This window comes from Paralichthys olivaceus, chromosome 11, assembly GCF_024713975.1.
Source record: "Paralichthys olivaceus isolate ysfri-2021 chromosome 11, ASM2471397v2, whole genome shotgun sequence".
NCBI lineage: Eukaryota > Metazoa > Chordata > Actinopteri > Pleuronectiformes > Paralichthyidae > Paralichthys > Paralichthys olivaceus.
Window position 1 is genome coordinate 22,192,112 of NC_091103.1, and position 22,812 is coordinate 22,214,923.

At 41.2% G+C, this 22,812-nt stretch overlaps 1 protein-coding gene across 10 annotated transcripts in view; it reads right to left on the reverse strand.

Annotated features, from left to right (window-relative positions):
- nectin1b (nectin cell adhesion molecule 1b) overlaps nucleotides 1–22,812 on the reverse strand; it is a 146,519-nt gene that overhangs the window by 60,659 nt on the left and 63,048 nt on the right. Inside the window, exon 6 of one of the 10 annotated variants that reach the window (XM_020088488.2) lies at nucleotides 10,946–15,130. The exons of the other annotated variants lie outside the window; for them this stretch is intronic. Within the exon in view, the coding sequence (XP_019944047.2) occupies nucleotides 14,625–15,130 (506 nt within the window). The 3' untranslated portion in view covers nucleotides 10,946–14,624. Of the gene's footprint in view, nucleotides 1–10,945; nucleotides 15,131–22,812 lie in introns of those variants that run through there. 10 annotated transcript variants of the gene reach the window in all.

Genomic DNA, 22,812 nt, shown 5'->3' on the forward strand with positions numbered 1-22,812 from the left:
GGGGCCCCTAAAGGCCCTTAAAACCCTCCTGCTGTAATGATATAAAAATATCATAATACATACATTTGAAGACTCAATGGTAGATCAGTAAACCTTTATTGAGGGAACAATCATTTTAACCAAACTGCAGTTTCACTCCCGTCTTCTGTTTAATCCGAACACAGTAATTATTCATATTGTGCATAGCTCAACAACGGCTGTGTGTAATGGTGGATGGATAAAACACCATGTTCAGAGTGATGTCCTCTGATGACAGCAGAGGACAGTAACCTTGGTCATTATTCATTCATGTGATTCTGTCATAGAAAAGAAAAGTCAAGGTAACACAAGTTATGTTTCAACATACTTCTCATACACTGCAGTTAAAAGACGTGTTTTTGGGACAGAATACTATGTTTTTTTCAGTGTCATGAACATAGTAGTTCGAGGCCCCGGGGCCCCTGAAAAGAAAACATCCCTCAACTCTTGTTATTGAAATAGTAGAAAACAGTGTGTGCATGAAAACTACTTTGAAGATATCTGAAGGCTAGATATATTTCATACTTACAGTGAGGATATGAGCTGCGTATAGTCTTGTCTATCATATTTATTTTTGCAACAAAAAAATAAAGGACAGGACAAATAAAATGCATCTGGCACAGTTGGCAGTAGCGTGAAGCAAGAGATGGTGTCGAGAGTAGAGCTTGGTTTTCTTGTGTAGTTTGTTTTGTCAAGAGAGACACATTATTCCAAGTTATGCATGAAGCCCTCAGCCAGGCATCCTCTTTCCATAGCTGAATACCTCCTCTTTAAACAGGAAGCTTTTACCCCACAAGGCTTTTCATTAGCAGAAAGGAAACCTCTTAAATCAACATTAGTGGATCACATTTCCCTTTGACGAGGTGCCTCATGAAAGGAAGTCCTCGTTGATACCTGCACATGTAGAGTGAGTCATCACCTGCTGTGTCCTGCTTTGAGAGTTACCTGTCAGAGCCCCGAGACGCATTTGCAAGTGAAAGCATAAAATCTTTCCAGCCTTATTCCACCAAGAAGTTGTTATACGTGTTTTTGCAATTACCCAAGAGTATTATCTGTCATGTCAGCGATGTAAATAATGAACTATGTGGAAACCAAGTGCGCAGATTTAAAGGAATCGACTTTACAGCAACAAATTCATGTCCTGATTGTGTAAAAGAGCTCATGTCATGGCAGAGTGCAGCTGCAATAAAAGTGATTTGATGATGAAGTACGCAGAGGGCGGTTAATGCAAAGCAAACACTGTGATATGCACAGTCCAAGTAATAAATAAAGATCAACAAGTAGTAAAAGTAGTCAGAAATTCCACTGAAGCTCACAGCCTCTGCCAACAACTCTGCAGAGCAACATGACAAAGCTTTTTTGAAAAAATAAAGAGTGATAATCAGCTGCTTCGCCTCCATCCTCTTCAGGGAGAGACATAAATAAACATGTCATCAGTCAGATATTAAATTATGCTCACACATTTCAAACTTTGATTAGCAAATTAAAGCTCGGATAAAATATTTTAAGATCTCATGGCACATCAACCAGAAAACATCAATATTTTTAAGTACAGTATGATATTTATTCATATTTTCTGAGGTAACTGCTTCCATAAATCAAAGTGGTTCCTGGTACAATAACAAACTCCTTAAATATGGATAATGAAATCTGGAAGACACCGCAGGTGAGATTAAAAACGTATAAATCAAAACCCGGTAGCAGAAGTTAAATTCCCCCCTCCTGTGATATCGCTGTACGTGGATCATTTGGTCACATTTTGTTCCTCACAGCCACAGAAAAAGTTGTCTTTTAAAATATTTTTTTTTTGGTGTTAAAGATTGAGTCCGTTAAAAGTTAAAAGTTAAAAGTTTTATAATTTTTCAAACTCCAACATTCCCACAGAGTTTGTCATCGGGTTTCAACTCCATTACAAGATAACGTACATGCTAGAGTCACACATTGTTCATGAAGAAAAAGAGTGTGAACAACGTTGATCGTATGTGGAACACATGGTGAACCATGTGTTTGCTACGTTGCAAACATTTAATCTAATTAGTTTTGGTTTCACAGCAACAAAGATTTTGACGAACATCCTGCTGTCATTATCTACATGGGCTGTGTCTACAGATTCTTGACATTGATTGGTTTGTAGACGAGCGAGCTTCCTATGTCTGTGGATTGTATTTCCCCTGTGATATTATGAGATTATGAGCAAAATGAAGGTTCTCATCATTCAAACAGTATATTGTTGGAGGCAAAGGCTACAATGCTGTCTCAACGTTGTGGTCTGAAATCTGAACCATCTAAAACAAAACAAACTCAAACTGCAAATGAACCAAAACACGGTTCATTTTGATCCAGGCCCGAGACATCCTCTTTCAGGCAGAACCAATTTTGGTCCACTGGGCTATATTATGGTCGGAGGAACCTCTCAGCCTTTAGCTTAAAATTAATGAAAAATCCAAAGGTCGGGACCATACAGCAAAGGTGTGTGGATTTTAACAATGCCAGTATGATTCCAGCAGGAGCTCAACAAAGTCTACTGTACAAATAGTCAGCATTGGTTTCTCTGTGCCCAGACAATGATATTTTTCAAACCTTAAATTCTCCACTGACTTAAACCCTGTAATTATTTTTGCCTCAACTGAACCCGACCTTAACCACAGTAGTTGTTTCACAATCAGGATTTGGTTTGGAGGTTTTGGACGTGTGAGCTATATTATAAGAGTGAGCACACCATGGCACAGCTATAGCATTATGTTATCCGATCACTTGGTTTATTATTTTTATGTTTAATGCAGAAATCCATCTTTCCTTCAGTCGTCTCAATGCTCAAGCATTAGAAATGGATCCAGTCCTGAGGCCTTTTCTTACTCAAATGGAGATTCAGACACCACTGACACATTTGCAGAACAAAGCAATATCGGTTCTGCTGACGTGAGCTCAGTGACTGACCTCGGGTTTGTGTATTGAAACCTGCTGCTGCAGGAAGCCAATCCTCCTGGGGCAAATAATTGGTTGTGACTCGTCATGGCAACCAGCCACAAGACTTCAGGGGAATTGGTCCAAACAGGCAGAGCATTTGTGAGGATCAGTTGGTTTGTTTGCGTTTTTTTTGCATGCATCAGCTTTTGAAGGATGGAGTTACAAATTGCAGTGTACTCTGATCAATGCCTGGCTCTGGAAGTGTATTTGTACGTAACAGATTCGTTTTTTGCTCGCAGTAAATCGGAACTTTCGCAGAACAGGGTGGGGTCAGAGCCTCAGAGTTCTCAGCGACAGATTCCCTGACACATGAGCCTGTGTAAGACGTGGAACTTTGACTCAATTAAATATTCTCTGATGACCCCTGGTGCCCAGAGATAATTGAGTGGTTAAGTCAGCCACCGCCACCGCAGCTACCTGTGTGTGTCCCTTCTGGTGTCTAATCAGATCCCACCGCTTCATTTTCTCCACTACCTCCACATCTCTGGCCGCCTTTCTCATTTCCTATACGGATGGAAAAAACCTGCTGCTCTTTTTTCTAAAACTAATCACATTTAAACTTTAATTGGCACATTCCAACTTTTGTTTTTTTTTGCCTGCACTGGGAAATGTTGCCAGCATACCATCTACACTGTCGTCATAATATTCTTCCATTTACAAACTGTAGTTTTGATTAATCCTCTTCTGTCATTTCCTCTGCCTAGAAGGTTGGTTTCATCGGTATCTGTTTCTTGGTTTATTTGTTTTATTGTGTATTTCTCAGCAGGATTACACACAAAAAAACTACTAAACCAATTTTGGTAGAGGGGTAAATTCTTGTGTGGACTTAATAGGCAGATCCAGGATTTAGATTTTCAATTTTAAAATGTATAATTGAATAATATGTCATTTCAAATGTTACACAAATGTTTCTATCTTTCATTACTACTAGATGAGTAGAGTTGCCTATCATTTAGATATTTTTGGATACCAGTGCAACATTTTTAAACGGGCTCTGATGCCTTAATGGTGCTAGAACCTTTCAGATCTCTGCTTCATCATTTGGTCATTTGCTGCACAGCCACACTTTTCAACCATTCAGCTTTAGGATAAATGTTGTCCTGTGGACTTGAGTTTGAAGTAGCTACTTGCTAAATGTAGGCTAGGTTAGGTTACGTGCTGCCATACAGCCATGTAGAGAGCGTGTTGTCCACTAGCATGTTAAATACAATGTTACTTATATTCATATTTTAAATAGGGCAACTATTTCACAACAGAGCTCAGGCACCTAAACAAGGCACAGTTAGTTAGACATACAAATCCTGCTTTGCACAGTTTTGTATCTTGATTTTAGCGTTATTTTGTATCCTATGTAGCATTATTTGATTTGAGTCGAGGACAGTTACAACCAAACGCAGCAGCCTCGGCCTGGTAGCTCTGCTGACGAGGATCGTTTTTGACAAAGGGTCATTGGCCGCACATGACGACAGACATGCCTGTATGTGCTGATGGGCTGCCTCCTCCGGCACAGTTGCTCCAAATGTAGACTGGCACTGACGCTAATGTACACTGATAAAGCTGAGAGAGTCAATAGTCAGAGAAGAGAGTGTGGGGGTGGGAGACACTGGATTCTTAATTTACCCCATTTGTCCCATTTGTCAGCGACTGGAACTCATGGTAACTGGGTTGATGAATCATTCTGAGTGTGGACGGCAGTGCTCTCCTCACAGTCAATGCAGGGCTCAGCAATTCTTAACAGGTGAAGGTTCAGTCCGCGGTGAGCGCAGCGTCTGGGGGCTGGGGAAATTTTAATTTCAACTGACATATTGATGCTGAGTGAGATTTGACTCATCATGCGCTGAATTCTCTCCCCCACGAAGAGCAGGGGGCTCATGCATTGTGATCACCAAGGACACTGGCTGAGATCTGGAGTTTGCCCGAGGACATGTTTCTCTTCATGGATACAGAGCATGTCAATACAGACTTAATTGGTCCTCCTGTATCGGTTGTATAGTTAATGTATAAGATTTGTAAATTATAAAGCATTCTGGTGATGAAGCGTTGTTGATATGATATTTAATATTTAAAATTTTATTTTATTCATTTATTTCATGTCCCTGGCATCACCTTAGAACCTAATAGCTAAATGTGCCTCTCTTAAACTAATAATAAAGCGGGTGATAAGTTTCCCTTTACTTATTGTTAATGAATTAAAATAAAATCAGTAAATACATGTAGTCACAGAAATATCTTTACTCAACAAATTGAATACGCACATTGAATCATGATCCAGGAAGTCTGCTCATGCAAAGAGCTAGATTTAAATTTGATGTTTCCATTTAATAACATTTGGAGAAAAATAATTTTCCAAAAAATATGCTAGAAATTAAAAATGAGGTAGCCACACTGTGTTATAACTGGGACATATTATTGTGCCTATATGAACTGTTTCAATATTAGCATACACTAAATTTAGAAGGTGGAAGGTGTCCTTGAAATCTGTCTCTCATTTCATGCAGCCACGCCCAGTCTGTGTAATTGAGGTTTTCAGCGAGAGCATCTGTCACAGTCGGTTTCATCATCCACGAGTTCCTTAAGGAATTCATTTTCAGAGAGAGTTAAAATGTTTAGGCTGTGGAAGAAGATGGTTCCTGTACTGAGCGCTTCATGAAAGAAAATGGCAACAAGCGGATCACCCACGCAGCGTTTTCTGCACTTATACGAAGAAGAAGATTCAGAAAATTACTTCACATGTTTTTCTCACTGAAATCCAACTTGTGCGGCCGCGCACATGAAAACCGTGAGTGTGTAGTTGTGAGGCTGAGGAGGTCAATCAGGCATAGTGCAGAGAAAGCAATGATAAACAAACGATGAACAGGATGCACACTGACTCCCACTCTGCCCTCTCACACACACACACACACACACACACACACACACAGAGAGAGAGCTTCAGTGACGCTGGGTAAATGGTCACAGGGACAGAGTATTCCCAGCAGGACTTTGTAGATGAGGGTTGTCAGCACTTTTCTCACCAGAGGGTTTAGGCCTTTCGTTCTGCTCTGGGAAGGCTGAGTTTAATTGGAGAACGCTAATGCGCAGCTGGATAGGAGAGCTGTTCATACCATGACTGGCTCTGAAAATGGGAGGGCGTGAAAGCAGGGCTGGTCTGTGTGTGTGTGTTTGTGTGTGTGTGTGTGTGTGTGTGTGTGTGTGTGTGTGTGTGTGTGCATGTGTTTGTGTTTGTGTGTCTCCAGTAGCTACTGCAGGCATCCCTCAAGATGCCAACAAATTTATTCATGGGATGCGAGCAGTTTGTTTATGAGCCGTCTCATTTACAAAATAATAGGCAATAATAATTTCACCAGATTGATCCTAGGTTAATCCAAATAATTTCCAATTCATTAGGATTTCACGTTTACTGGAAATAGAATTGACGCGTTGTGTCGATCAGTGGGGTGTAAGCTGCACGCCCAGTCGATCAAGTTATCCACTAAATGTTTTTTCATCAGACAAAGGCGAAAGTGATGTCAGAAAATATTCCGCACAATAGAAAACAAGTTGAAAAACGTGTTGCTGCTCCACCGTGTGATTGTGACATGATTCAAAGCTGAGAGAGAACGAGAAAGAGATAATTCAAACTGTTTAGTGTGTCAGCGAGAGTCGATATACAGTACGACATAAGATTTGATCTGAGAACAAAGATCAAGCTTTAAGGTCGTTACCTTTTTCTTAAACAATCTGCTTTTAATTTGTAGATGATCAACGGAGCCTTGTTAGTGTTTAGATTTTTGGTTTGTGACTGATTTTCTGGACCGATAGCAAAGAAAGGAGGATGAGCATGAGCTCAGTCTAATGGATTTATTGTTCTCTGCTTCTCAACTATTCATAAGAATTGCTTTTATTCTGATTGCAAACTAGAGTGGAACTCATTGGAGCACATACACCTTCACCCAGGGCAGAACAGTCTCCTTAAATGCAATCAATCAGCACAGCAATAGCACAAAACTCATAGATATCAGTCACTTAATCACAAATCACCTAATCTTAATCTATGAATTATCCCCTTGGACTCAAAAGGAACACACAATGTAGTAAAATGATAAAAAATCATTGAGCTGCACCATAATTCAAGTGTTGAAATCCGTTATCTTGCTTAAAAGCAAACAAATGTGGTGAGTATTTCAAATATTTAAAACACGAACATGTGAACATGTGTTAATACTATTTGGCTAGAACCTTTGCAGACTATGTGGCGATAAGGTCAATGAATGATATTGTTCAGAAAAAACTAAATAATAAATGTATGTTTTTTTCCCCCCAGTCATTTAGTTCAGGTTCGTTAAGTCACTCCAACAGCATCTTTGGTTTAGCAAGAGGAGGCCGAGGATGATGCGCTTGCTCCTGAACAAGTCTGTCAGTTCGGACAATGAGCCTGGACGGCATTAACTTCCACACGAATCATTCTCTCCTGCGCAAACGCCTCGCTGTCTCCTGACAAGACGGAGCAGGCGACCTCATGAGAATCAAAAGAGGCACCAGGTAGTAGAGGGGTTAGCAAGCACAATGGTTCACATAAGGAAACAGAGCGATTGACCAGCTGAGTTCATTGATTTTTATGAGCCTCGGTGTGTCTGGTGCATATAGCTGTAAACTGTAGTTTTTTATATAAAGGCGATAAACAAGCTATCAGTCCTAAAAAAGATACGGACACTGGGCCAGGTCTCATAACAATTCTGATCTATTCATATTCAGTGGTGTTACTGTCAGTGTGAACGCTCAGTCGGCTGCAGCATTAGGAGCCAAAGCAGGGATGGGAAAAAAAAAACGGCTTGAGCTCAGCCTGAAATGTGAAATGTGCCTTTTTCTTAGCTCATTTCACTGGTTTGGTCACGGGCAGGAATTCGTCTCCAAATGATGTGCCCTGTGTTTTGGATGGCACACTGTGAGAAATGTATCTTCTTTAATCGCGCAATTTGTTGCCCGAGAGACAAGAGCAGAGGAGACAGAGCAAACACCACGGCGAGTCGTCTCAGGACGTCTCTGACCAAACAACCAATGAAAATACCACAAGTGAGTAGGGAAATTATCAACGGCTGAAGTACGCAGCCTCTTTCCTGATAATTATCATGCTTTAGTTTTGTTTGGACTCAAATCAAGATTCAGAACAAATAGGCAGTGTGGAATAAGTGACAATAGGTCTTTTTAAAGTGAGAAATAACCAGTAACATATGTCATAATGCATAAAACCTGAGGAACAAAGTGTGATCACAGTGGTTGAATATCTAACAGTAAAAATACTGTGAAGGTTATAACTTTAATATTAGGTTTGTGGTTAATAAAGTAAAATTCCCAAAGAAAACCCACTTCAGAAATAAATTCATGTGTCTACAGTTGTGTTTGTTGGAATCAAATATAAAGATAACTCTATTTCATCCAATAGTATTGAGAAATACACTTAAAGAAAGTCTTCCCATGCTTCTTTATAAACTTCAGCAGAATGTCATATTGCATAATGTACGCATGTATTCTTTTTATTTTCCATAATGTGTTTTTGCCATTGATCACATATGTTTTGGATGGATGGATAGATAGATGTCCATTCAAACAATATACACATCTGACAGAGCTGCATACAAAACCATCAACGCTCCTGATTCTTAGAAGAAAAACAACATGTTTTAAAGATGGATGCAAGATGGTTTTAATGAGCTCACATTGTGCTGACTGAGAGAAGCCAGTATGGTTTTTGGAATGGAGCCTCTACTTTATTTAAAAATGATTGACCTAATTGACATGAAACTTGGCACCTTAGTCTTGTTATATTACAAATATATTCAGGTTTAACTGATATTCAGTGCATTAACTTTTGAAAACACCTTGAATCTTTTTTTGATGGTGTGGCTGATTAACCTTCTTCCACATGCCTATAGGCTGTGGCATGACCACATTATTTTTGTGTTACCTTGATGGTAACGTCTGCTCTATTAAACCTCGTTGTTATTATGGAAATCTTTTTATTATGTACTCACCCATGTGACCTACACCTGCACACACTGAAAACAGGTAGAACACAAGGGCAGAAAAACAGATTTTTATATAAAGGTTATTGGGAACCAACATATAGAAACACTGAATACATGGGGAGCAAACAGCAGGGCACAGTTTTTACTGTAAGGTCAGCTTACTGGGACTTTTGATAACAACAGTATTTAATGAGAGAACATTTAATAAATGACACAGTCACAGACCTCATTACTATAGTGCAACTAAAAGTCATTTACTGATCAATGATTTAAACTCTCCTCCTGCATCCAGCACAGTACTCTTGCATATGCAGCGTGTTCATTAATCACATAATCACTGTAGTTTAACGACTCGTGGTATCGGCTGTCTGAGCGCTTCCTGAAGTTCTTCCAATTGATACATTTTCCCAATTTCCAGCATCGACAGCCAAACAATCAACAGTGGAAAAGAGCTTGTTCAGACGCGAGCTAAATTTAAAAGTCCAATACTGAGCTCAGTGAGCAATCGTGCCCAATAACATCAGACTATCTCTGAATAAACAAACTGAAAGTGATACGATGATGTGATTCCCGAAGAAAAGCAAAGAGAAAACTAATCAACCCAAGAGGCTGCACTGAAGTACAGAGGACTTGTTGAACTTCTAATACATCTTTACATACTTGTCTTATTAGACTCATTAGCACCATAAAAAATGAGAATTATAATTGTGAAAAAAAATGACAAGCACAGTTCAGATGATTTTTTTTTTTTATCTCCGTAGAGATTAGTCTCTAGCTCCACATAGCTGTGATATGGATGCTCTGATTTTATGCTGCATTGAATGAAATCAGATCACAGACCATATGAGGCGCTTTAACAACCTCACTTTTGAATTTAGGGCCCATGAGGAACATATTTTTAAACAAAAAATCCAGCCATATTTTAACCTAAGAGGTCTTTGATGGAAATGTTGAAGAATTCCTCTAGCGACTCTGTTAGGAGGAGAGAGAAAAAAAAACTAGTTGGCCATGCATGTTAAAAGCCTATGTGCTATCAAAGCCCCTTGGGCTACAGAGGGCTCTTTTAGCAAATGGATGGCAACAGCTGCAAACTCTGGGCTGTTCTGAATGTGCACGGTGCAGATGTCTGCACTTGAGTCGCACAGTCTGAGACAGATCTGTCTGGTTCTACACTGGGCCTCGCTTATCACTGCAGCTTCATTAAGCACTGAACTCAATATCAACATCTTCATGACAGTTTTTCCCTCTCAAATTAAAAGAAAAATCCCCAAAAAAGCAACTGTAATAACCATCAGAGACGCTCCTCATTTGTCGTAAGCGTCGCTTCGTCTAACTTCTGTTCGCCTCGTACAGCAGCACCGTTTGAGCTTTTAACGTTAACCAATTCTCAGCGGTGGATGCAAATGATGCATCTTCATTACCTGTAAAACACACTTGTGTTTGGAGAATAAGACATTTCCAGATAATATTTGTGATAATTGTGTTTATTCAGAAGAAGTTTTGTCTCATGTTCAGGCACAAAAAACAATCGATCCAAAGACAATTGTCCCTCTCTAGGACTGTAAACGCCCGTGTAGCCTTTTAATTCTTAAAACTGAATATCGGATGCTGTGATGCAAAAAAGAACAAACAGAGGCTCTGTCTAACGGCTGGATGCCTGAACACTGTGCTTTGAGGTTTTGATCAAAGGAGACATTTTTTCAGGGAGCAGAGCTACATCTGGACTTAAAATATTGTTCTAACAAAGTCTAACTGTGTTTAAACTGAAGTAAAAGTTTATTTGCAGAGGACATCTTTTAAAGCCACACTCAGAAGAGAATAAGCTAAGAAGGGACACGCAACCAATCAAAGCTATTATAGGAAATCAAATATCAATACACGGCGATAAGAAACATGGACCATATTGAATCAGATAACACACATCTATCCAATCAGTGAACTAGGACAGAACATCGTTGACTATTGAACTCATTTAATGCTTAAAACAAATACAAGTTACTTCACTGGGTCATCACAATTGAACAAGAGATTTTTTTTTTTCATATTTGTAACACCCTCAGAAATATACATTCACATGGCTGCATACAGACAATTTCTCTCTTTTCATTTTCTTTCAATAACATTAAATCAACAGACCGTATGCATCACCCCTCGGTATGACAGTGAAGCCGCTAGTGGCATATTAAAAACGTTACTGGAGGAGCAGTTTCAGGTGGGACTTTGGAAATAAGCTACGCACTGTATGTGTCTGCTTCATCTATCCATCATCGAGTCTCCGTGTTCGCGGTCAAAATATGTGTATTTTACATGAACGGGTCCCTACGCACATTTGTCCCTAAATAAATCCTGACTATCTCAACCTTATGTACAGTATTTACAGTGGAATGTTGAACATACTGAATACAAAAAAGTAGATTAGGATGGAATGAAGTTACAGTCAGTATTACAAAATAGAAATTCATAACACCCCAACAACATGAAGACAATGTTTACATCTACCGGTACATTAACGCAAATTCTCTGTCCAACATGTCTGACGAGCGAGCGTGGCAGTGGTTTCATTATGGGTGCAGGGAAATGAAGAAACCGTAAGCTTGTGCTTTGACAAAAGGGAAATAGAGTTAGTAGGGCCAAAGTTACATTTAATCTTTTTTTTTTTTAAGTAATTTAAATTTACAAGTAACTTTATATCTCTACTCACTGGATTAGTTTCAATTGTATTGTGCTTAGCATAATCAGCAATGTTGCAAAAGTCCGATCTCTTTAGGGCTAAAGAAAAAAGTGCTGTATGACCATTCAGCCGTCATTAAACTTTAACATGGTGATGAAGGCAGCTTTTGAAGCACTTGATTTAAGACGCGTTGTTAGTTATCATGCTGGAGCTTACAGCCACTATATAAACTGAAATTCACTGCAAGCGAAAATATATATATATATCATTTGTCTGATTTAAAGAGGTTTGCAGTCCATGTCATATTTCAGTTTTATTCATCATGTTATTCTGAGCATGAATAACTTATAATAACAGAGCGGCAACTACCTCATGTCTACTAAGTTTGATAGGCACTGAATGCAAGAATAAAAGATAAAAAACGTGCTTTTCATATAGGCTATCTTGTGTGTTCTGTTGTGATGCAAAGCACATAGAAGTGAAGAGTTACAGCAAAACAGTTCATCTGCAGGTGATTAATAAACTACAGGCTATAAAACTGCAATTAGCTTTGCACTTTGAAAGTAGAAACCCCCGCAACTGTCGATTAGTTTCCCTTCTCTGGAGCTTTTTGTGGCAAAGCTCATGTATCGCTCCCCGAATGTTGTGGATGCATTAAACAAACAAACAAACAAACAAAAATCTGTAGAAGTGAAACTGGATCCAACCAAAAATTGAACTAAACCTGTGATAAAAACACGATGTTTCCCAATGAATGTGATTTGAGTTAAAAATACAATAAAGTTTGAGGCTTGTGATTAACATGCTCATCTAAAACCATATATGGTAGACAAGCATGGACTGGAAAACATTCACATCTCCAGCTGACAGAGATCTGCTCTAACAAGCTATTCATTCATACACACACACACATATATATATATATATATATATATATATATATATATATATATATATATATATATTGGATTTTTTGTGTGTTAACTGCAGTATTGTTGCTGGGTGCTGTGTGCCTATTAACTCATACCTCTGTGAATACTGACAACACTGACAAAGTGCCGTCTTTTGAGCTGCAAATGAGGACAAACACATTTGAATTGATGCAGAAAAAGAAATAGCAACATATGCACTTCCACTCCCACACAAAAAAACATGCATAAAATAAGGCTTAATACAGTATTTATATTGTTCAGATATGTTGCTCATATCCAAAGATTTACCCCATTTGCTTCTATTTTATCCAATATTTCACAAACCTTTTTTGTTGTTTGCTGATTTGATTGTGAAATGAACCTCAATGGCACTGGCACTTAATATATATACATGTATATATATATAATGCCTCCAGACAGAGTCATTGTTTCACTATTGGCAGATTCAGATGCCAATATTGAGGTTAAGACAACCAATCATTTCTCTAAAATCTCCCAAACAGCTTCTGAAATGTGTTTTACGGAGGAAAAAGAAAGGAGATGGATCAAAAAACGTAATGAAAGCAGCAGGTGACTGATTATACTCCAGCATGGTCACCTTCGTGTTTTGAATTCCCTTTAAATGTTAAAACTTCTCCTCCGCAGACGTAAATAAAAGCATCAATTAACATTTTTCTGTGTCCTTTTTTGTGTCCATGGACGACTCCTTAGAGAGAACGCTATTGGTGTGAGCGTTGGAGGCTTAAGCCAATTCATCATGTACAAAGTCACACAATTATAAGGAGAGACAAAGTCATTATTGGATAATTCCCCAGACACTTTTCTTATTTTCCGTTTGATAAAAAAGAGGGCTAACATAATTATGACAACTCCACACACACACACACACACAACAGATATTTCATTATAGTGGTGAGATTTTGAGCGGGCGTACACAGGTCAACCTGTCGAGTGACAATCATGATTTCAGAGGACTATTGAAGGTTTCACTGTGAGACTTACCAAACCTCCGAGGTGACCGTGATGCACCACTGAAAACTACCAATAGCTGTGTATGGTAGGATTGCAGCCCTTCTCACTCTCCTCCTGCTATTCTTATTTTAGCTGACGTGGGGCTTAGTTTGACATGATTGAAAAGTGAAAACACTCAGTATTTATCTGTTACTGCATTGTCAATACGGCTCAGTAGACTGACTCCCTCTCGGTTAAAGAGACAAATCAAGCATATAAACAGGGTCAAGAGATACTAAGCATGTCTTTGGAAAACAGCAATAACATATCTGCTTTTTAATGCTGTAAATGTACAAAAGTTAATAATTTCATGGACGTTGACCCCAGTGACGAACACAAGAAATGATACAGGTGCTGTATGGCATCTTTTTTTTTTTTTTCCTTTCACTGAACTGTTTCGACCACAAAATTACAAACACTTAGAACTCCACCTGTAATTATGTCAGACATTTAACTCTCAGTTCTCTGGTCACTTTAAAAATCATACAAAAGACATATAAAAACAACAGAAAGGCAATGGTAATAGAAAAAAAACCCCAAATCAAATCGTACATCCAGTGTAGGACTTTCACAAATGTGCTCAGCAAAACCTCAACCTGCAGTCTCATTTTATACATTTAATACATCTATAACATGGAAAAATACACAAAAAGAATAATACACCAGTTTTAATCAACCGATGACCTCCCCGACCTTGTGGGTCTGCGACAACGAGCCCATTTACATACCTTTGTTTTTATTCTCTGCCCGTTCACCTGATGGAACTGATACCAATGTTGTCGTGCTGAGAAGTTGACGTTGCAAGCTCTTTGAACTGACGCTTGATTTTCTAGTTGATATTAGTTGAATGGGGTCTGATGTGAGGGGGAGACGGGGGGGGGTTACTGGGTTGACCGAGTGAGGAGGAGGACTGTGATGGGTGCGGTTTGACGAATGGGAGGGCGGGGTTGTGATGGAGGTGAAGGGTGCAGTGGAATGCAGGTGGGGGAAAGGGTTGTTTGGTTTGGTTGTTGCATGCCACTACACATACCACTCTTTCTTAGAAATGACTGAGCCGTCGGTTTGAGAGATCATATCGTCGGCTATCTCGGGTTCAGGGTCATACTGGAAAGCCAGAGTCCGCTCGTCATAATCTCGGCTCTCCCCCTCATCCACAGTGAAATAGGGCCTCTTCAGGTCCTCTGCTTCAGCTTCAAAATCGCGCTCGCTTGCCTCAAAACCTCCAGGGCCGCCGATCTGGGCGGGTTTCTTCTCGTCGTCCGAGTCATCCGGGTACTGCAGATTCTTGGGGATGGGTGGGTGAGCGGGCAGGCCACCGGCCTTGCTGTACCCGTTTCCGAACACATGTTTCTTGGTGCTGTAGTCTCCCTTGAAGGTGCGCTGGCGGCGGCGCAGGAATACGAAGAGTAGTATGGCCGCCACCCCCAATAGAGCGACGCCCCCAACAGCGCCCCCGATCGCGGCACCTGCATTGTGCTGCTCCGGCGTGATCTCACGGTTCTCAGTTGTCGGGTTGATAGGGAATTCTGGGTAGGAAAAGACAGATGGAAGGGAGTGTGTCAGTGCTCTGGTGGGAGGAGGTGCATTTGTGCAGGTGCAGATTTTTTTTTTTTTTTTAGGAAAGATGAAGTAAGGGAGACAAGGACGGAAAAGCAAAGGGAAAAGGAAGGACCCCAGGCCCCCACGACAGCACCCACCCAACCCCAGAGAAGCCCTCACCAATGGCGTGGCGAGACTTCTTCATTAACAGACACATGCATGGGAAAAAAATGAATGAACAGCCGAGAGAATCAAGTGAATGAAGTTTGTCATCATGCATTGACCATCATTGTCTTCTCGTTTGGAAGGAAGGCATTTTTTTTACATTTTAATAAACAAACTGTAGAAGAATGAATTCTTGAGGCCCTTTAGTCCATGCATTCTTTGTAAAAGTACACATATCGAAAGATACAGGAGAGTTTCAGTCAAGCATTGAAACAGTGCTGCATGACATAAAACCCAAGTTTATCATCAGTGTCACGGTAATGAGATGAAAGAGCACTGGCGGAGATGATTATCAGCAGCCAAACATTCACAGCCGGATACATCAACATGAAGCATCAGAGCAGACAGAACACAATAGCACATTCGCTTCCAGGAGAAAAGTATCATTTAAAAAATAATAACTGGTGAAAATAGAGGAAATTATCAAATGAGGAAAAGACGTGGTGTATTCTTGAACAGTGCAACAGAAGCTAATGGCCTGCAAGAGACAAACAATAACTAAGATGCCAGAGGAGGAAGGATGGGATTTTACCTTGCAAAGTTGTTTTGAATTCACAACTGCCAAGGCCGATTCATATCTCCAGCTTAACTGAGCCATCACATTCATTCCACCATTTTAAGGCAGCACAAATCCTCCACACAAGGTGATAAATAATGCTCAAAAGCAGTCGTTGCTTGCAGTAAAACTAAGCCATGAAAATGATGTCGCTTCCACACACATCTTCACTAAAAACCTCCTTCAAGCACAAGCACGAGAGACTTTTATATCTGAAACGTGATCAAAGCCTCGGGGTGCACAGGTAGTAACCTGCAGAGCAGAGGCGCGTTTAACTTCAACAGCAAAAACACTCCACAGGAAGAATAACAGTACAGTTACTTATAACATCAACTAAAAAAGGGTGTAAGAGAGGAGTGAATAAGAAGTGAGAGGGAGAGACGGGAGCTCGGCGTCTTGCAGGACAAACCAGTGTCGTATGTACAGTGTTCAACACAAATCACAGATAACATGGTTCTGCATCAGTCCTAAAACATTTGAGTTCTATTATAAACAATAAGGCTTGAAAAAAGCAAGTTAAGTTCCTTTGAGGTATTACATTCCCTGTGTTGTCTTGTCAAGCAGTAAAATCTGAAAAATAAAAACCTTTAAAATTTAAAATATTTCAAAAGTTTCACACATAAGCAAAATATTATTTTCTAATTATTGACCTGAAATGTTGAATCAATTCAATTACACTCCTTTTTTAGTGGAAATGATAAACGTCGGAGCACAGTGGAGAAGATCAGTATCTGGTGAAGATGCTATTGACTCAACTCTCTGTGCTAATTACAAGGGCGCTCAGTCAGTCCAAAGGAGGGGGCTCCCAAACACAGTCACTCTCTTCCGCTCCTCTTCCTCTGCACCCTTCCTCTCAGGGCCGACAGCAAAGCTCTCCAATTTCTAAAGCGGTGCCGGGCACAGTCTCAAATATCAGCTCAGGTTTTAATCTGACCACCTAATGGGATTATTCAGACACAGGCCTTCATTACACACATGAATGAGAGAGCAGAGCCAGGTCACCCCTGCTCGAGAACACATCCTCCCACCAAGTCCAAAGGGGGTGAAAATCCAGAGGATTTAACGAGGAGGGAGAAAAGGGAAAACGCTCCCCTTTAATCCGCTCCTCTACCCTTCACTGTCTTTACTGCGAGGATCCTCTACGCTCCCGTCAGTCCTCTCATTCAATCTTAACCAGGCAGATTCTTGGCTTGCATTTCTGAGGTCGCAAAGACTCGATATTTACCGCTTTGAGAGGTGAAAAACACGAGGCAGCACCTACGAAATAGTGGCAATAAAAGAAGATGCATTGAACCTTCAAAAGAGCCCTCCGTCACCCTCATTTCTATAAAGGATCAAGTGACAGCACCTCTTGACACCTGCATTTAAAGAGGGGGGATGTCACTGCTAATGATTTTAAAATATGTTACAGCCGCGCAAACTACAGACTTGAAAGCAGCTGTAAACACTCAGGTATTTTTCGGGCTACTTTTGGTCAGTGCACCTCAGAGGAAGCCTTGGAAGTTGCCGAAGAGAAAACACAAAACTGAGTTGCTTTAGAGGCGGAATAGAGAGAAGGAGGCGTGAGGAAGTATTCAGACGGTTCTACTTGTGTAATTGGGTGACACTAAAGCAGAGAGAGGGAAGTTCGTCCATCTTTTGTGCTGTGGAGGAACACAGCTTTTTATTCCGCGACTCAAAGAGGTGCGTTGGCAAAGAGGACCACACTTCTGCTGTGCAGTTATCCCTTCACGAGGTCACACCACAACACCGCCTCCCTTGTGCACACACAAACGTTACAAAATATATTTCTCAATTTCTCTGGCGCGGTGGCTTTGTCGTGCACATGTACTCGGTGAATGTGAAATCACAGAGGCTACGGTGAAAACTAATCACATTACAGAAACACTATTAATAAAACATATTTGGAATGGTTTGGTACGTGGGGGGGCGTTTGACAGCACGGGGGAGGGAAGAGGCGTTCCACCAGCAACGCCATTGCTACCGGCAACACCTGCCAACAGATAGATAAAAAAGACCTCAAAGCAGCACAACAGCAGCCCTGATATTGTTCTGGGCAACAAAAGGCAGCGTCATTTAACTACAACCTGCAAATACGCAGATAGTGGCATAACCTTGAGATTCAAAATTTACTATTGAGATTAATAGTTTGCCAGATGTGCAATGAAAGGCTATAATTGAATCCAGAGGCATGATAGATTCATGCAGGTGATGAATAACATAAAATACTGTAGCCACTCAAACGCAGTCCTGCAACAATCGCACTGTTTTGAAGAAATGATTTATAACCCGCAAATGTTTTAGTGACAAAATCTATTTCCTTTGCAATTCGAGAAGTATTTCCCCCGGAGTCTTAAAGAGAAACAAATGAGGTGCACGCAAAAAAAGAGAAAAGACAGACCTCGCTGCAGAAATGACAGTGACATCAAGTCGGTGCCAGATTTGTGGCTTCAGAAAACAACACACAGGGTTTTTGTATTTGGGTGTAAGCTATAGCACAAAACAACCAGCAGCAGCAGCAGCGGCAGCAAATCTTCAAAGATATTGAAGGAGAGGCATGTCTGAAGCAAAAGGGGCTTTAAAGAATGAGAAACTGTTTCACAACTCTGTCCTGCAGGTACTGTTTCTGGGTGTGCTCCAGTCATGTCTGAACAGGAAAAAAAGAAGAAGGCGTCTCATTCCTGAGTCTTACCGCAATCACTTCGACAAGGTGTTATGACAGAGGCTGGGAAAATGAGAGAGGATTTCAAAGAGCGTTGCGGGGTGTGGTGTTTTAATGCGACTAAATGAGGAACAAGCTGCAGACAACAGAAGATGAAAAGAAAATTGAGGGCTACTCTAAGAAGTTGAGGAGTAGCAACAAGGGGGGAAGGGGGGGGGGCAAAAAGAAGAGAGAGAGAGAGAGAGTGCCTTTGAGAGGTTGAGAAGTCACACTGGCAAATAAAGAACGCCATAATGAGCGAGTGAGGACACAAACAATCGGGGAGGATGCATTCATTCGCTGATTCCAACGATCCTCAGTACTCCGCTGTCTGAATTTGCCAGTGGTTGTTAAGTCATGGAAATGTAATGCTGCCACGACGAATAAAAGCCCATCACTGACAGGAGTTTAACATGCCCGCCTGGAGAGTCGACGCCGAGGCAAAGCTCTTTCCCCACCCGCTGTGCATTACTTCCCAATATCTACCATTTCTTTCTGTTTGTCAACTGATGTTCTTCCCCTGCTATCACTGAGGCATGAGTTTACCTACGCAGGCAGGTAAATGCCACTCGCGCCATTAGAACCTGCAGATTAGTAATTCAAGTTCAATTCCCCGTAAAAAGCCGACGGATGCAAGGCGCCGGATGTGCCGGAGGAGATAACGCTGTCAAAGACGTGGCATCAGAGCTCAGCTGACATCATCTGTGGCATCACTGTGAACAGATAGTGACTTGCAGAGAGGTTCTCACAGAGGCAGAAGCAGCAGGTAACCTTTGACAAGATTTTTTTTTTGGGGGGGGGGGGGGGGGGGCTCCACTGGTGACCAAGAATACTACGCCAGTCTGTGGATTACTGTGGAATTATGGGGGTTCACGGCTGAAAAAAACAATATTGTCATATCAGTCATTCTGTACACACAGTATTAATGTCTGATGGGAAAGGTGGGTACATGCTACTGATGAGGTTCATCGCTGATTAGACAGACGCACAGTCCATCTTTTTAACAGGAAGGAAATGCTGACGAATGCTTTGGAGAGCAGAGCATGCGTTGTGATTTGCAGTTTTTTGATATGCCATTGTGTTTGTTTCATTTGCCGTGGTTGTTAGACTTGAACTGCCGTTGTGTTTCGCTGTTGTCTTCTGTAATTTTACGTTGTATTTTGTGATTTCTTGTTCTGTTTTGTAATTTGCTTTTGTGATTTGCACTTCAGGGCCCCCAACAATAAATAAGCATGAAATCCACATAAATATTGTGATGAAAATATTTCTATTCCTAAAGATGGACAGAGCCCAGTTGCTATGAAAGGTTGCAATAATCATTCTTAATGCACATTTAGTGTGTAGTGAATATTTACACAGACATTTAAGTATTAATGCTCCTCTAAAAACCATGTTTGCTCATAAGGCGCCATTATTAATGCATCTCCACACTCCCTGCTAGCCGGCATGTGGCTGAAGTGCGAAGAGGAAGTGCGATAAGGGTGAGTTATTGGGTCAACAGACGTGCAGTGAACAAATCTGCATGTTTGTACGTGTTAAGCCAGGAAAAGGTCGGGTCACTGTTTGTTTAGCACACCATCCTACCCTCAGCTTCTGTTGTTTTCTCCATCTTGTTTTTTTTTTTTTGTCTTGTTGTTATGTTGGAGCTGTGTGTGTGTTTAATGAGTGAATCACCACAGCATCAGCAGCAGCAGCTCTGGAGCCAGTGGTCAGACCCTGGGACAGCATCTGACCTACTTCATCAGGCTCTCAGGGAGGTGTGACAGAACCAACACCACACGGGTGGACACGGACGAGTCATAGCAGGAGGAGGAGGACGGAGGAGCAGAGCTTGGCTGAAAGGGGCTCGGCCAATCCCCCTGCTCCATCTGTCTGCCACATCCCCTCTCCTCTGCATATCCTCCGGAGAGCAGAAACGGCAAACCATGCAGAAACAAATGTTAAGATAAATCACTACGACCTCAGCTGCTCTGCTCTCGCATGCTTTCCCCTGGTGACATTTCCATCTCACTCCTCCAGCCGCCCTATCTCTCTTCTCCCAAAAAAAAACCTGCAGACCCAATGTCTTCCCCCTCAGTGGTTTCCCTGGCACAGAGCAACACAGCAGAGGCTTTATGGGCGGCCTATGGCGTGCGAGCAAGAGAGGGGCTCATGCTAATGTCTCATTTGGATAATGAGGTGTGATCCTGGCAGGATCTGAGCAGTGAGAGGCCCCTCCTAGCCCCCGCATGAATGTCACTCTCACAGCCTGCAGGCCCTGAATCCTTCTAGTTTTGCGGACGGTTGATGAGAAAGAAGCTAGCACAGGGAGCTGGAGACCGCGACTCTGAATGTGCTCCTCAACCTGCCTGACAGCATGTGTCTACTTGAAGTGAGGATGTAATGATATACAAGATATACACGTGTGGCCTTTGGATCTATGAATAATGCAGACGGGTGATGTGAGAAGGCGACAGCGCGATGTGCTATAGCACAGAGATTGAGACCGACTCCAGCATGACAGGCGAAGACAAACAGATTTCACATTGCTGGGGGAGCCTTTGCAAAGCTGACATCATAATGTCTCTTGTCTCTGTCAGAGAAAAGAAAGAGACAAATGGCTGTGTAAAGCGTCTCTGCTGCTGCTTGATGTCAGTAATATACAAGTGCGATACTTGTGTTATTCGAAGATGTTCTCACCACAGCAAGTTATATTCTGTGGCACGATCGAGCAACAGAGCCCGTTGTTCGATTACAGATTCACATTTTTGTTTCAAGCAATCAACACCTAGAGTCATTTAGAGTTTGCTGGTGATCAGAGGGACTGGAAGCTGTTCAGAAGGAAACACTGGAGAGATATCCTGCAGATTAAATTCTTTTTGTATGCCAATACAAACTGTTTGATTGTGTCAGGGTTTGGTCGCCTCTGCAGACTATAGCTGAAGTTGCCATGAGAACCATCGTGAGCCTCTAGTCACATCAGTCGCCCTTCCAGACCTGTTAAATGATGAGATGTAAACTAAACTATCCGTCTGTTGTTTAATGAAATAAACACACATTTATTTCAACTTTCTTAAAAAAATCTACCTTTCATGGGTTGATCATGGCTCATAATGCCACCTTGTGTTGTCCTGGAACATTCAAGGCCAAATGCTTCGGTAAAATTAACCATTTGGGATTTGTCTATGTTATGAATTGTATACATATATATATACACACTAGACAACCTGGATGACTTTGGCTTTTCTTAGCTAATTGGTCTCAGCCCCACCTTCCAAGACTGGTCTCTAAAGGCATTTTTTAAAATTTCATTGAGACAAGACAGTGGAAGAATCAATCAGTGCTCCAGAGAACATTTTTTGGGAAATAAATATCTTTTAAAACGTAGACTAATGAGGCCAATACCTGTCTAATAAAGAATAAACCTCTATTAAATGTCTTATGTAGTTATGAATATTTGATACTTTAATCTGACAATAGTAACGTAAGTAAAGTAAAGTGTGCTCCGGGTCTACTTGCAATAAATGGTATGACAATTATAACATCTAATGTCAGAACACAGCAACATCTCCTGCACAGCATTTAAAATTTATGCTGAGACAGCTTCCTCTGCCGGTGCTGCTGCTTTACTGCCAACCTGATGGAATCACTGTATAGGCCCAGCTTTTATTCTCTGCCTCATTTGCTTTGCATCGGATATGTGGAGCCAATGAAATTAAGATCGGCAAATAAACGGTAAAAAAGTCCAGGCAGCAAGCGCTGGGTGTTGACACATAAAGTCATGTACACAGCCCATTACTGGAATCCACTTTACCTTTCCTCAACTAGATTCCAAAAATCAAACTTAGTGAAGCATCTCCTTCAGTCACATGGATACCTTTATTTATTTATATTGCCACTGGACCAACCATGTTTTATTCATCTCATTTTCACCACGTGGTTCAGATTTTCTGCCCTCACCTCTTCTCCCTCAACTTCATTTTTGCACACAGGAGCCAACGATTGCTTGTTCAGGCGAGCGTGAACGGATGTCAGCAGCGGTTGCCCGTGCTTACAGAAGGATCCATCCTCACGCTTTCTTGCTAAATTGAAGAGAACGCTCTCACTCCATCCAGTTTAACCCGAGTGGTAAAGCCCTGTAGCAGAGCCGACTGCACCTCTGCTCTCCAAAGCAGCTCAGCGCCACGGCCCTGACAATGGAGGATGAA